At 40.1% G+C, this 16,024-nt stretch overlaps 1 protein-coding gene across 1 annotated transcript in view; it reads left to right on the forward strand.

The window, feature by feature from the left end:
- Nucleotides 1-16,024, forward strand: part of macf1a (microtubule actin crosslinking factor 1a) — a 200,946-nt gene that overhangs the window by 87,693 nt on the left and 97,229 nt on the right. The window contains exons 3-7 of the mRNA XM_016462816.1: nt 1,846-1,907; nt 5,033-5,122; nt 5,798-5,893; nt 7,343-7,420; nt 8,061-8,153. Of these exons, the coding sequence (XP_016318302.1) occupies nt 1,846-1,907; nt 5,033-5,122; nt 5,798-5,893; nt 7,343-7,420; nt 8,061-8,153 (419 nt within the window). The remainder of the gene's footprint in view (nt 1-1,845; nt 1,908-5,032; nt 5,123-5,797; nt 5,894-7,342; nt 7,421-8,060; nt 8,154-16,024) is intronic.

Below are 16,024 nucleotides of genomic sequence, written 5' to 3' on the forward strand. Positions count from 1 at the left end.
GTGCTTGAATCAGGTCCACAATGCAAAAGTGGGTGTGTGAGGTATGTGGAAAGCTAAAAAGGTGTGTTTGCTTCACTCATTAAAATGATCAACTCCTGATTCAAAAAACAGGTTGGATTCCCACACAATTCTCACGCTAGTAGAGAACTCTTTTTATTTTCATTTAGGAAGGAAATATTAAGTATGCAAAAATATCGCCGTATCTTTTTTTAATTGTATATATATATATTATATGTGCATATATTGTGACTTTGAGAGTGGGGTGTTCTGTGTGTGCTTTTCGGAGGAAGTGGTCCGTCTGCACCACATGGTTGCTTAGTATTGCTGTGTCTCTATAGCAACCACATCAACTGTAGCCTCACAGTAAGAGGTCGAAAGAAAGCGGCAGATAAAGCAGGAGTGTAATGAACTCATAGCAGGGTTGTGTGATCAATTTCTATTCTGTGCTTGGTTGCGTCATTAGTCTGGCATGTTCAGAATAAGAGACAAAACAGATCTGAAGTTCATGTCTCAATTCAAAACTTCCTGCCTATAAATCTTTGTTTGCAGTGTTTTTAGATCATATCAATATCTGTGGCATCAGGTGTCAGATCAAGACTGTGATATGTCAGCTGAATTGCATAATGTTCAAGATATTTGTGCATTTCTGGATACGTAGAGTGTGGTGTGATGCAGCATCAAGCTGAACATTCACTTGTCATGGTGTTCTGAGCATGTGTTCATGCGTGGCCTCCTACATGTTATAGTAATTTTTCTAGAATTTAGGTCAGGTGACAACGGTAATGAACCTATTAACTGGTCTTTTTTTAACTTTCAGCCTAGTTTCCAATTTTACCAAACCTCTGCTAATATAGCAGATACTGATGTATCTCTGTAACCTGTTTGCCTGTCAAATTTATTTGTTAATATTGTGGATTTAATATGACATTCTAAAAGGCTTTATAAAATAGTAATAATAATAATAATTAAAGATAAAAATCATGGATGTTTAAAAAATGACTTTCCATGAAAAAAATAGCATGTTGTATTTTAAACTGGTGTGTTATTTCAATGAAAATAGCCACACACACACACACACACACACACACACACACACAAACATACACTGCTGTTCAAGTTCAGTAGTTTGGAGTTGGCAAATGTTTTAAATACTTTTGAAAGTCTCCTATGTTCACCAAGGCTGTATTTATTTCATCAAAAATACAGTAAAACTGTAATATTATGAAATGTTGTAACAATTTAAAATGTTTTTCTATTTTAATATTTTCAAATGTAATTTATTTTTGTGATGCAGAGCTGAATTTTCAGCACCAGTACTCCATCCAGTCTTCAGTGTCACACGATCCTTCAGAAATCATTCTAATATGTAGATTTGGTGCTGAAGAAACATTTCTTATTATTATCAATGTTGAAAACAGTTTTGCTGCTTAATATTTTTGTGGAAACCGTAATACTTATTTTTCTTATCTTTAAATGGAAAGTTTACTGTCACTTTTCATCAAATTAAAAGCTAAATAAAATAAAATAAATCTTTCTGACCCCAAACTTTTGAATGGTAGTGTATTTACAATATGGCTTTCTATTAAATCATGTGACCATGGGTGAAATTTATTATTTATATCAATGTATTAATCATTAAAATACACGATTTTACATTTTACGGTCCGTGTTTGAATTCAGGCTATTTAAAGCAAGACTGAAGGGACGCTTGTAAATAATACACAGCATGATGCTGCAGTCCTCTTTATGTGTTACATAATTAACCCAATCTCTCTTCCTCCCCCTTCCTCGCCTCTTCCTCTCTGTCTCTTTCTGCTGTTTCCTCTTCTATCTCTCTTTTCACAGATGAACGAGACAGGGTGCAGAAGAAAACTTTCACAAAATGGGTCAACAAACATCTCATAAAGGTACAGTCCAGCACGCCGGGTTATTTTTGTCTTTTCTGCTGCACTGCACAATGATAAGGCCTGCTGGCCGCTGGGCTTCAGTCCTGCTGATTTATATCAATGTATTAATCATTAAAATACACGATTTTACATTTTACGGTCCGTGTTTGAATTCAGGCTATTTAAAGCAAGACTGAAGGGACGCTTGTAAATAATACACAGCATGATGCTGCAGTCCTCTTTATGTGTTACATAATTAACCCAATCTCTCTTCCTCCCCCTTCCTCGCCTCTTCCTCTCTGTCTCTTTCTGCTGTTTCCTCTTCTATCTCTCTTTTCACAGATGAACGAGACAGGGTGCAGAAGAAAACTTTCACAAAATGGGTCAACAAACATCTCATAAAGGTACAGTCCAGCACGCCGGGTTATTTTTGTCTTTTCTGCTGCACTGCACAATGATAAGGCCTGCTGGCCGCTGGGCTTCAGTCCTGCTGAACACACAGCATGCATGCTCACACGTTCACACTTAGACATAAGACTCAGGGACTGATCTTATTAATATTAGGACACTTGCAGTGGGTCCTGCAAGTCAACGATTGTACAGAAGCTGTTGTTGGTTTAATAATAACAACACAATGACAAAGGTATCTCCCCAGTGTTTTGTCCATATGACACTGAAAATACGTTCAGCATGTTGTCATGCTCCAGAACTATATTTGTGAGTCTGTTAATCCCCTGTAGCTCCTGCCCCACTGACTACAGATCATGAGAGCAAAGAATGCTGGGTATTTCAAGGGCAGGGCAGATGACCAACCGCAGAAGGGCCAGAGTTATGAGGTTAGAGATAGTGGCCGCATAACTCAGCCGGTATTACTGTAATGTAGACTGACCATAGGAAATGAGATAGGTTTATACAGTGCTGCTGAACGGTTAGACTCTACAAGTAGTGAGTTATATATACTAGACCTCTGTGACCCTTTTGGGACCTCTTTATATTGTATTAGAGACGACAGACTGTTTGTTACCCACATATAACAAAAGACAGATTGCGTGTCTTCAGTGCTTCAAAGTAGGGCTGCAAAACGATTAATCGAGATTAATCGCATTCAAAATAACAGTGTTATATTAAGGAAAAATGTTAGATTTATATATATTTAAAATATTTATATATAATATAAATGATATTCAAGTATAAAAATATACATGCAAATATATTTTTTAAATATATTCATATATGTGTGTGTATTTATATATACATAATAAATATACACAATACACACACATATAGTATGTAAACATAAACTTTTATTTTGAATGCGATTAATCGCGATTAATCGTTTTACAGCCTTACTTCAAAGTGATGTAAGATCCCACTAACATTCTGTTCTGGTTTTGATAGTGGACCGGTCTAGAATTATCAGTTGATATTTGACAGGTCTTTAATTCTGGAATGATTATACCCGGAAATTTGCAATTATTCAGTTGGCACTTTGGCTGTTATAGCATAGCTCGCGTAGTTTGTCATGAGTCTCATTAGCAGATACAAAGTAGGTGATGAGACCTGTTAGCATTGTGTTTACGCATCTCTCTCCATCTCTGGCAGGTGAACGGGTATGTGGTTCCCCTCGGGCAATGTTACACTGACTAAAAGCAGTGTGTAGATTGTGTCACATCCGTTTGTTTGTCCTTTACACACTCCTAACATAAACAGTGACCTCACTGCAAACTGGTTTAAGAGGGGTTCTACAACATACCTGTCTACAGGAATGACTGCTGACTACAGAGGGGGGAAGCATTTGAGTGTGACACATTTTATTATTTAATACTCCACCGCTGGGGTATTACTCCAGTGCCCAAGTATAGTTTGTTATTCTCTCTGTCCATGGCAACAGGGCATCCCCTGTTAATACACCTGTGATAAACACTGAAATGACATGGAAGAGACAGAGGTGGAAAGAAATGGCCATGTTTTGTTCAGGGAGTGTGGGAACACAAATGTGACCGTAACAATATCAGTGACATTGATCATGTGATGTCTCTATACAGACTGTCAGAAGTACAAGATGCTCTTTGAATTTTCTGAAATCATGCTGGAAAACATGATTCAGTTTTTGCACAAACACATAATATAATATAATCAATGTATATAATATATTTCTAAATGTAATTTATTTTATTTATGCATTTATTTTAAATAAAAATAGTTTTGTAACATTTTAAATGTCTTTACTGTCACTTTTGATCAATTTAAGGCACTCTTGCTGAATAAAAGTACTAATATAGTATTATTATTATATTTCTGAATTGACTGAAATAAAGGGAGGGAATGGAGAGGATTGCGAGTCTCACAGTTGTCAGGATGTTCTTTTATACTCAGCAGATGGTTCCTCTGTGGCCCTGTGGGGAGGCAGCTGTGTTGGATTTTGCTGTATGCATCTTAGAATCTCTGAATCCACAAACACACACACTTGCACTTTAGTACAGAACTTCAAGATCTTTCAAGATCCTCCATGTTTTTCTTGTTGCTGGTTTACGATCAATTTAAGGCACTCTTGCTGAATAAAAGTACTAATAGTATTATTATTATTTTTCTGAATTGATTGAAATAAAGGGAGGGAATGGAGAGGATTGCGAGTCTCACAGTTGTCAGGATGTTCTTTTATACTCAGCAGATGGTTCCTCTGTGGCCCTGTGGGGAGGCAGCTGTGTTGGATTTTGCTGTATGCATCTTAGAATCTCTGAATCCACAAACACACACACTTGCACTTTAGTACAGAACTTCAAGATCTTTCAAGATCCTCCATGTTTTTCTTGTTGCTGGTTTACTGGCCCATCTCAATGAGTCTGGCGCCCTCTACTGGTTAGAGTTAGTACACTGCAGTTGTCTCTCTATGAAACTAATTTACTTCACTATTTTATCCAAACTGCTTTTGTTAATGGTTCGCAACCAACCAAACAAATTAGTTTGCTAATTGTCATTTAAATACAGTTTAATATATAAAGTCAGCCTGTAACCAAACATGGTAATTCTAGCACAAACCTTATTGAAACCGTTGCTTATAATACAAACACTTACACATAGTCCTCTAAATACTGTAAAGAACTCAACATCTCACTCTAACTGTATTTCTTTCTCTTTCTCTCCAGGTGCGGAAGCACATCACAGACCTGTATGAGGATCTAAGGGATGGGCATAACCTCATTTCCCTGCTTGAGGTGCTGTCTGGCGTCACATTGGTGAGAAAGCAACTACCATCACCTTAACACATACACACACACACACACACACACACAGGATATACATAAGGTTGTACACAAATTTGATTCCAATGCTTTATGCAGTTCTCCCAGGTAATTCATGTGGCAGAGATCTGCTTTATTTTCCATAATGCAATTCAGAGCCACATGGTGCCAGGGGATCATGTCACATGAGTTGACCTGGGGGTTAGGCTGATGTCATGAAGTGTCCTGGCTTGTTGCTGATGTTGCCGAATGCAGATACAGGCCTTGCTGCAGAGAAATAGCGGAGTCTGACGTGTACTGCAATGTGTTGTAATGACATCTGCATTAGTACATTATTTCTGCACTCACTCTTGCCCACTCTGATGGCTGGGGACCATGATGCACTGGGGCAGACTGAATGATGGGTGGATTAACAAAGACAGACTGCTGACAAGCCACCTGCCCTCTACGATTGCTCTCTCACTCATTCTTCATTCCTTTCTATTACCTCATCTTTTTTATGATTTAAATATATATATATATATACACAGTATTATTTTTTTTGTGGGGGGGGTCTCTGCTTCCATTTTTTTCATTTTTTAAACTGTTGTTTTCTACATATATCATCCCTTCAACACTGTTTCTGTCTTCATCCTTTCTCTGTGACCCTCTCTATGATGATGTCATCAGCACAAGGGCGCGTCGACTCTGCGGAGAACGTCTGTGTCACGCGCACCCCCACTCATCCTGCTGGGTGGGGAGGATGAGGAGGATGGAGCTCAGGGAGTATGTGTGACCCCCCTCCCCCTATTGAAATGAACACAGTCACACACAGTCAGCTCTGTACACTGCATGGCGTGGACTCAAAGGACAGGTCAATTTCGTGAATATGCAGAGGGGAATGTCTAATACGCCGATGCATAATTCATGATGCCACACATAATCTGATTTATTACATTTAGGTGTTTGAGAGACCTCGCCTTGTGTACACATTTTATATACTACACGTCGCGTCAGTCCAGCCAACGCTCACATCACGTGCTCACATTGAATCTGATGACTTTGACACATCTGCCCTATTGTGGGGGTTTTCTGGTCACCAGGTTTGCTGTACACGCTGCTGCATTTGTGGGTGATAATGAGCATGCTTTGCATGTGAGGGTGTGTGAGTCTGCTTCATGACCTTATTAGAGAGCAGTGATAGACCGATATATTGGACAGGCCAGTTAATTGGATGATATATTGGCCATTTTGATTATTGGCCATATCTGGCTGATTAATAAAATTAGCCATTCGGCCTTGTCAATAGATTTGACATTTTTGCCTTATCAATAGATAGAAACCTGAGGAAATTTTGGTACATCTTATTTCCTACTGTTAAATTGTAATATACACTTACAGTTCAAAGGTTTGTGGTCAGTGAGATTTTTTTAATCAATTCAGCAACGATAAATTAAATTTGATTAAAAGTGACAGTAAATACATTTTCAGAAGATTTCCATTTTAAATAAATTCCTTGAACTATCGATTCATTGAAGAATTCTGAAAAAAACGTATCAGGGTTTCCACAAAAATATTAAGTAGCACAAATAATAAGAAATATTTCTTCAGCACCAAATCAGCATATTAAAATTATTTCTGAAGGATTGTGCGATACTGAAGACTGGATGCTGAAAATTCAGCTTTGGCATCACAGAAATAAATTACACTTTAAAATATATAGAAACAGTTATTTTAAATTGTAATAATATGACTGTTTTTACTGTATTTATTTGTTAACAAATGCAGCCTTACTGAGCATAAAATACTTATTTCAAAAACATTAAAAATCTTACCAACCCTGGACTTTTGGATGGTAGTGTATATTGACATATTATATCGGCCATCTACTGCCCTGCACTCTAGATATTGCTATTGGTCACCCACTACTGACAGATGTTAGCAAGCGAGATAAAGTGTGTGAGATACAATAATTATATAGCATACTGTGAAAAGGTCGCCATTAGCAGACCATTCAAACAGTAAAGCTAGCTATTCCCTGTAACTCTGAGACAGGATTATTAATTACTGACAATCCTGTGAGGCTCTTGTGTTGTTTTGCCATGTGCTGCTTTCAGGCTTGTGCTAATGAAGCTGTCCTGTTTTCACACAGACCTCCAATTTGCCCAGATTATCAATGCACTCATCTGCATTCTCTCTCTGTTTTCTCTCTCACTCTCTTCCTGTCTTCAATAGCCCAGGGAAAAGGGTCGCATGCGATTTCACCGACTCCAGAATGTGCAGATCGCCTTGGACTTCCTTAAGCAGAGACAGGTATGAATGTCTAAAATGGCACTTTCTCACTCTCAGAGTTGCTTTTTACAGATCGTCAGCTCTTTGTTTATAAATGCAAGGATGTAACCAAATATTCAAGATTGGGTGGGGTAAAACAAGAGTCGAAGAAGTCTCATTCATCAACTACTCCTCTGAATATTGGGAAGGACGTGTCCCCTTTAGTGTTTAGGCTAGTTACCCTCACTAATGAACTAATGTAATGCACATTTAGGGGAAGTGAATACAAGATGATAGCTTGGGACATCTGTGTCCTCAGTCTCATTGTGCTTCAGTTGGCAACATGGCTCTGAGATAACATGACCTGGAGTTGATAGATGTGTTCTGCCCCATGCAAGTCTGTCCAATCCCCTCTCTGTTGTCACCCCAGCCCAGGGTCCCTAAACCAGACAAAATGCCAACCAGCACCCTTCTCCCAATGTGCAGTACATAGCTTCTGACAGCTGTAAGCGTAAGAGGACAACAAACGCCAAAGCTGTCCTGAAATTTCATTACGTCATCAGTTTTCACCTAGACAGTCTTTTATTGGCAATCAGTTCTTTTTTAACACATTCACACCAAATTGTATATTTGACTCATTCAGATATTTTCCACTAATTAGAGTCTTTTTTTTTTAATGCAGGTCAAATTAGTGAATATACGCAATGATGACATCACAGATGGGAACCCAAAGCTGACACTGGGACTGATCTGGACAATCATCCTTCACTTCCAGGTAAGTTCACTTTAGTCACAGCTGTGTCCTACTTGAATATGTACATTACGTCATCAGTTTTCACCTAGACAGTCTTTTATTGGCAGTCAGTTCTTTTTTAACACATTTACACCAAATTGTATATTTGACTCATTCAGATATTTTCCACTAATTAGAGTCTTTTTTTTTAATGCAGGTCAAATTAGTGAATATACGCAATGATGACATCACAGATGGGAACCCAAAGCTGACACTGGGACTGATCTGGACAATCATCCTTCACTTCCAGGTAAGTTCACTTTAGTCACAGCTGTGTCCTACTTGAATATGTAATCAGCACAGCATGCCAGAGGTTAGAGGTGACTCTGCTTAATGCTAATAGCGGCTGTTTACCAGCCTCTCATGTCCGCAGCTGTCAGTTTGAGCAACAGGGATTTGCCCGTGGCAAGAATATGAGAACTCAAGAGTGAATGATGCACAAGGAGAATGTGATGGATAGAGTACAATCCTAAACTCAGCCTCTGAATATGCTCAGGGAATGGCTTATATGGTGCTTCAATAGAAAAGACCTGGCAGTCTGCCTGTTTTGCAGAATGACAGACTTTCTAGACAGGCACTGCCAGCCTGCATGCTGATAAAGAAACAAAAATCTGCGGAAATGGGCCCTGCAGAGCACATTTGTGAAATGGCCTTCAATTTTCTATACTTATGGGTCAAGCTAGAGAAGTAAGGTCTGTTGGGTGGATACTGTGCTGCTGGATGGTAGAATTGAAATGTCCCATTTATAAAGGCAATTTAAATAGGCTGCATGGTAGTTTATCCGAAGCAATAAAAAGATACTTTCGCCCTTGCTCCAGAATGGAATACTAGCACAGATTGTTCAAACCATATTAATAATGTTCTACAATAAACACATGACCAGTTAAGCTAATTTTTGATCCAAATTTGTGTAGAAGGCTTATAATCTGATCAAATAATTACTCAAGAAAGATATATTCAGATCACTGTAGTTACTGTTTCTGTTCATTCTTTGAAAATGCATTGTATGCAGTACTATATGCTCTGCTTGTAGTCTTCATGTTTTAGCAAATATAGTATATCAGTTTATCAGTATGCAAAAATGCATACTATGTGCAGTATACAGTTGTGAAGTTGTATTTCATTCCATTTCCAAACATAACCTTAGTCACCCATTAGCTATGAGAAAAGGCCACAATGCTAATTTATTAAAGACTAGCAAAAATAATAAAGCTGTTATAATGCATTTTTAACAAACTCTCTGCAGATAATTTAAGAGAGTTCTATTAAATGTTCTTAAAAATACATAGTTATCATTTACTGCAGACTAGCTGCACTACCCAGGATCGTCCAGAAGAGGACACTATTATCAACAGAGCGGTTACATCACAAGGTGACATGCAGCTGGTTGCCAAGGTGATTGTGTTTAGTATGACCCCAAAGCCTTTTTCAATCAGCATGATTCAGCAGAAAAGAGTGGAGGAAGCATAGGCCTCATGAAATAGCAAATCAATAAAAAAAAAAACACCTTCAGAAAAATATTAAAATTAAGAAATATTGCTTTAGAAATTAAACCACTTTCCCCCACAGTGCTTGAATGTGATATTTTTACATCCAATATATTCTAACACTAACTAGAGAGCAGAGATTTGAAACAAACTATCAATTATCTTGACAAATTGCAGTAATTGGTTCAGAACAGAGCAGGCCACTGGCACACAAATAAGTACTTGTAAACTACTTGTTGCATCTCTGGGACAAAACGAAAACATTTGAACAGAGGCGAAAAAACAAGGAATGGGACTTTTAAAATTTGCATGCTTAATTACAATACTTAACATTGATTAATTATGAAACAATGGAAATGAGACAATAGTACACAAAGCAGAGCATGCCACTGACAGTATGGAGAATTTGCTTTGGTTGAACATTTCAACATTAGCTTTATTTTCTATCAACCAATAATATATTGGAAGGAGAAATAAAAGGTGTGATGGTAGACCACTATAGAAATGCATAATGTTATTGTTGTGAAGAACAAGTTGCAGCCAAAATTACTATAGCCCAATATAATATAGCATGACTCATTTAATGAAGCATCATCCAATTTAATAATTTCAGCAGAGGCACATTAGGAGGAGTTGCTGTTTGTCAATAGAAGCATTCGAAAACCACTCCTCTAAGTGCCATTTTGATGCATACTGTACTTTCACTTCAGACATCCAAGAGAGACTAGCTATCCAACCCCCTCCCCCAGCATTTCGGAATTGTGTTTAGTATATCCTCATATTGACCTCATATATTTTTGTCTAAGTTTAGGATCCTGTGGGGAATTACCAATCAAGCTTCAGTGTGTTAACATAGGCTGAATTTGCACCAGCTGTCTCTGTCACAAAAACAACTGATCTGATTGGCTGTTATGTTAGTCACATAAAAGGTGTGGTTGTCTGGCCAGCTGGGTTGTTTGGCAAAGATTGCAGTGTGCTGAAATCTTATGCTCTCTATCTGCAGGATAAAGCTGATAGGTGCTGGTCTCTGTCTGTCAGTAAACAGAAATTTACCCTGTCTCAGTTACAGTACTAGAGACTATGGATGCATGACAATTAGGCTGATTATCATGGTATCATGGTTCTGATTGATTTATTGGTTGTTAATTGATCACCTTCCTTTGCAATTCTGCTTGTCTATGCTGCTTCTGATCACATGACTAAATATCATCACAGTGCTGTAATTTGTGTGGGAGTGTCTATAGAAGAGGGATATCTTCATCTTCATGTCCACAGCCTCTTAAGGTGTGGTCACATTTACTGCTATTTGCCAAATTTCTGCTGCCGAAATCCAGTAATTTCAACAGGAATCCACGTGATCGAGAGAAAGATTTCCCCATGTGAATTAAGTATTGGGTTCAATTGGTCGTGCAAATGTGCAGTATTGACCCAACAGCCTGCGAAATTTGATCAGAATTTAACTAATGTGAATGCATCTTAACAGCTGGCAAGATCTTTCATCTGCATCTCCTTAACTCTTTACAGATTGATCATGTTCTTCAGACCCGTTAGTAATAAATTTATTCATTCTGCCTTGTCCCTTGTTCATCTTTGTCAAGATGTCTTATGGCTAGTGTGTTAATATGTATAAATATATATGTAAGAGAGGAGAGCCAATAAAATCAGCTGTGAAAGTGACATATATGTTAAGGAGCAACAATTAAAATTTCAGGTTCATTCTTTTCTTGCAGTCTCAGGCTGCCAACCAATTTGATTGGTGTGCATGTGCGCGTGTGTGTTGAGCTCTGAGCTCACCAGGCATCAGAACAGGGAGGGAGGGAGGGATGAGCACGTGGATAGGAGGAGAGAAAGAGTGAGGAGGAGGGAGAGAGGGAGGAGAGGAAGCTAAAGCAGCAGCAGCGTATTCTGTGAGGCTGCAGCAGACTAGAGATGAAGCTCTTTTTTCCGCTGGTGCCTACCAGTGAGAGCAGAGGAGCTACCCAGCAACTGAGAAGAGGACACATGCAACCTGCTATTACTGGAGCCCCTGGCTTCCTCTCTCCCCTGCAGGCCTCTTGAAGCACACCACATATACAGCGACACATATGCTTTCAATCTCAGAATCGGGATCGCTGAACCCTGCAGGCACACACATGTAAGTCGCACATTTTAATTTGTACCCAGGTTGTGCAAAGGAGAGCACCGTATCAATCGGATCAATTTCGCCATGCTTGACTGATGGAGCTACGCTTTTTTCAATACTGGGGCAACCACTCTTCTCTGAGGCCAGCAGTGCAGCTCCAGGTTGGGGGAGGATTCCTCTGGATTTCCCTCTTTTCTTCTTCCAGCCATGGTTCAACTGCCCAGCCCAGCCCTATCCTGGCGGCGTTCTAATTAGATTCCACAGCCAGAGAAGCAGACAGTATCAGGGAGCGGCACCTTGTCAGTTATCACTTTTTCTCTCATCGGCTCACCTAAATTTAGGGACATACACTGCTTAGTGGGGGAACAAGGAAGACAGGATGGCTTGAAACAATGTCTACTTGATATATGAGACTGGACTATGTGCTAAACCACATCTATAACCAGCCATGTGAGCAGGGGGAAAGTGGTTGTTGAATTTTGCTGGCTGAAGGTGAGGTCTTCACTCATGGTAGTCACCGTCCTCTTTATTGACTTGAATGTGCTGGCGTCAGTGCATGGGATGCCAGTTCCCGTGGCAGCAGTGGCGAGATGCTTTGTACCTAGCCCCTCCCCTTCTTTCTCTTCAATGTCTGGAGACTTGTTTTAATGGAGTTTACATGCCTGGGACGTGAAACACTCATAGCTACAGGTGTGAAGACCAAACATCATCTCACATGGGCTGGTTATGCTTGGGTGATGATGGGAACAAAAGATGTTAAGCTCTGATGGGTTGTGACTAAATTGTAGATGAGCTACCTGATTCTGCTCTTTCGTCCATTAGCAGCTGATCTTAGACCTCTTACACAGCTTTACTGTAAGCGTCCCACAGGACTTTTATGACTGCTTCCCAATACATTACCTACCCTATGTGATGTTAGCACTACAGAGTGAAGTGATCAATAATGTATGCTAAAGATATTCAGAGAAGCAGGTGTTTCTAGGCATCTTACTGTTCACACATAAATACATGTTCAGACATGGTTTTCTCCAGTTTTTAGTTGCATGCAAGCTGACGATTAGTGCATCCTAATGATGCATCCTGATGCAGAGTTATTGAGCATGTGCACTCACATGAGTATGTCTCTGTATGTCTGCAGTGCAGTTTTATTGTCGTTCTCACCTTGAGGAATATCTTCTGAAGTACCTTCGAGTGTCTTCGAGTACCATTACAAATGGCCTGCTATTTAACACATAGCTTGTGAAATGGGCTAAAAGGCACCGGTTTTTCTTCAGTCAGTGCTGCATCATCTCTGCATCATGAGGGAGTGAAAAAACATCAAATGCCTTGCCGTAGGATTTTAATATTTTATAAAGGACAGTAACCTATATTCAGCATCATGTCCTAGAGGCTTACTAGGACCTTAAGTGATATTTGGTTTAGGTTAACTGCAACATTGCCTGAACGACAGAAAGAGAATACTAAGCAACAGGACATATGACTGCTGCCCACACCTAAAGTTGAGACATGATGTCCTGGGAGAACCTCACCCTGTACCAAACCCTTTTGTCATGGTTAATACTTCTTGTCATGATTTTCACTCCAGATGAGTCATTAACTTAACATTTTAATTTACCTTACCAGCCTCAGGCTGACTGTTTTGCTCCCATTGTGGACATCACTTTATTTCCTTTTGCCTCATATTTATCTACTCTGTCTCTATGAGATATGGGGAGCTCCCTTGGTTGTGTGAAACAACCCAGGGATGCTGGACCAGGTGGTGTTGCACCACTATCACCCAAAAGAAAACTTCGCTTCAGGCGAAAACGAAAGGCCAAACAGAAGTTAAAAGGTGCCGAAGGGGAGGACAAGAGAAGCCGTGTCCTTGAAGAGAAGGAGAGTGGAAGCGTTGACGTTACGGAGGGGCCTACGACAAGAGCCCCTGATTCAGCCAAATTGGTATCTGGACAAATAACTACAGAAACTGAAACGCCCACCAATATTGTCCTTGTTCCTGGTATGGCCCCAATATTTGGAAGCACAGGGACATTGCGGGGCAGCAAGATGGCCATTCTTTCCCCAGATCCCAGTCCAGCCTGGCTGGGGGCACTTCGCCAGTTTGAGGTAGAGGGACTCTGCGAAGAGTCTCATGCTGAATTAGAGCAAGGCAGCACAACTCCTGGAGGAGGAAGAGTCTGTAAAGTTCGAGAGCGAGTTCAGGTGGTATTAGAGAGACCCTGTCTTTTACGCTCCAAACGTGGTGACCTGGAAATAGAGAAGGAAGGAGGAGATGTGCATGGGCAGAGTGAACTGATGTTCGGTGAACCCTCAGAAACCAAGAAGAAGGGAGTTGTTCACATCCGTGAGTTTGGAGGGCAACTTTGTGTGGTCCGAACTGTGTATCCAAGGGACTATGGGCCGCCCGTCTGGCGTGACAAAGAACTTGAGGTCCATTCTGAACCTCCAGCTGCATCTCCTGTTACTGGAGGCATTACGAAAATACAAGTGTCCGCAACTCAAGGGCGACCACCCGGGAAGAATGACCCTGCCAAACCAGCAACAGCTGCAGCTCGGGGAAAAAAAGGGAAAGAGTTCCTATTGGACAACTCTGCTCAAGTAGCTGAAGGCGTTGGTCCCCCACCACAAGACCTTCAGTCTTCAGGTTATGCTAGCGATGTTCCTCTCACCTCGCCTGAGACGGGAGGTGCTGTTCAGACTGACTGGGGGAGCTCCTCTGATGTGCTTGATTCTTCTGTGCTTGAGAGTCCAATCTCCCCTCAAGAGATACCGGCTCAGCCTTCCACCCAGGTCAGATTCTTTTCTCTCTGTCTTCTTAAAGCTCTTTCACATGGCTTTTGTAATATAAAAGAGTAGAGATTAAAGCTGACAAAGCTTGGGTGTGGATTGGGGGTATAGGTGTCTTCATTCTATGTCTTCACTACTATCTCTCGTGTGGCTTTTTTTTCTCTCAGCCAATCAGCTGTGCTTAGAAAACAGCAAATCCTTCCTGAACCTCTCCCAGGAGCCTAATCAGTACTGCCCAGACCATCTCTCACTGTCTGCCTCCTTCCCTTCCTTCCATTCCTCATTATTTCCCTTCCCTCATACCACCCACTCTCTTTCTTATCATTCCTGATGCTCTAGGTTCTGTATTCGAGTGAAACTGCATGCCAGTGCCAAAAACATGGTCACAAATGATGTTCACAGACATTTTGTCAGCTGCTCATCTTTTTTCTCTCTGCACCAGTGTGATCGCTGCATATTTGTGTCTGTTGCCTGCCCTCCCTTGCCTAGTGCTCCACCTGCACACTTAAGAGTTATGGCTGGTGGAGAGGGATTTCATGGCCTCGTTACAGACATTCCAGCAGTGTGCTAGCTGCACTTGGTTTATTAAATGCTCAATATTAAGCATACTCAAACCATGACGTTTCAGTGATGTCTACCTAGCTATTTTTCTGCCAGTGTACCAGAAATGCAGCATAAATGTGGAAACCGAAGCCAGCATGCACACACCCAGAAATGCACATCAAAAATGTTTGAGTGTTTAAATGCAGTCTCCATGATCTCTCACCATAGAGCAAACTGTCTTCTATAGAGTTAATGCAATATGTGTTGCAGTCATGATGGCATAAAATTTCCCTACATATAAAAAAAGATTGTGCATAAATCAGGCCTGCAAACTTTCTTTAGGGAAATGTTTGCTATCTGCTATTATGCTATTTGCTATGTTTGCTTTCCTTCCTTTCTATTACATAACATTACATTTTTTTCTGTCATGACAACTCTCGGAGAGTTCAGCATGGTAATATACATGGCAATGTTAATGTGTTTGGTCTTGCAAGTAGCAAGTACTGAGACTTACTACTGCTAATACATTCACAGACATGCTGTTGTAAGCATGTAGGAAATACTGCTGCTGCACATCTAACAAATAAATAACAAATAACCTCCATATACTGTATAACATATATGAAATTACCCTGTAGAAGATCTATACAGGTGGAGCTGGGGAAGGTGGAGGGTTTCTGAAGCACACTGCAACTGCTACGGAAAGCTCTAGCCAAGTATTTGAATGTTGAGCAGCAAGCAACCTATCACCCTGTGCCATCCAGAATTTCATGACAAATCTTTGTATATATTTTTAATAGGTGTTGATCTGGTTGATTTGTTGATTTAGAATTTTTATTGGTTGGTTTTGCATTTTGTTTGATTTCTCATATCACTTTTATCGTTTTTTCATCATCAAATGCCCTTTTACATTGCTG

The sequence above is a fragment of the Sinocyclocheilus anshuiensis genome, unplaced genomic scaffold (assembly GCF_001515605.1).
Source record: "Sinocyclocheilus anshuiensis isolate Anshui unplaced genomic scaffold, SAMN03320099.WGS_v1.1 scaffold913, whole genome shotgun sequence".
Classification (NCBI taxonomy): Eukaryota; Metazoa; Chordata; class Actinopteri; order Cypriniformes; family Cyprinidae; genus Sinocyclocheilus; species Sinocyclocheilus anshuiensis.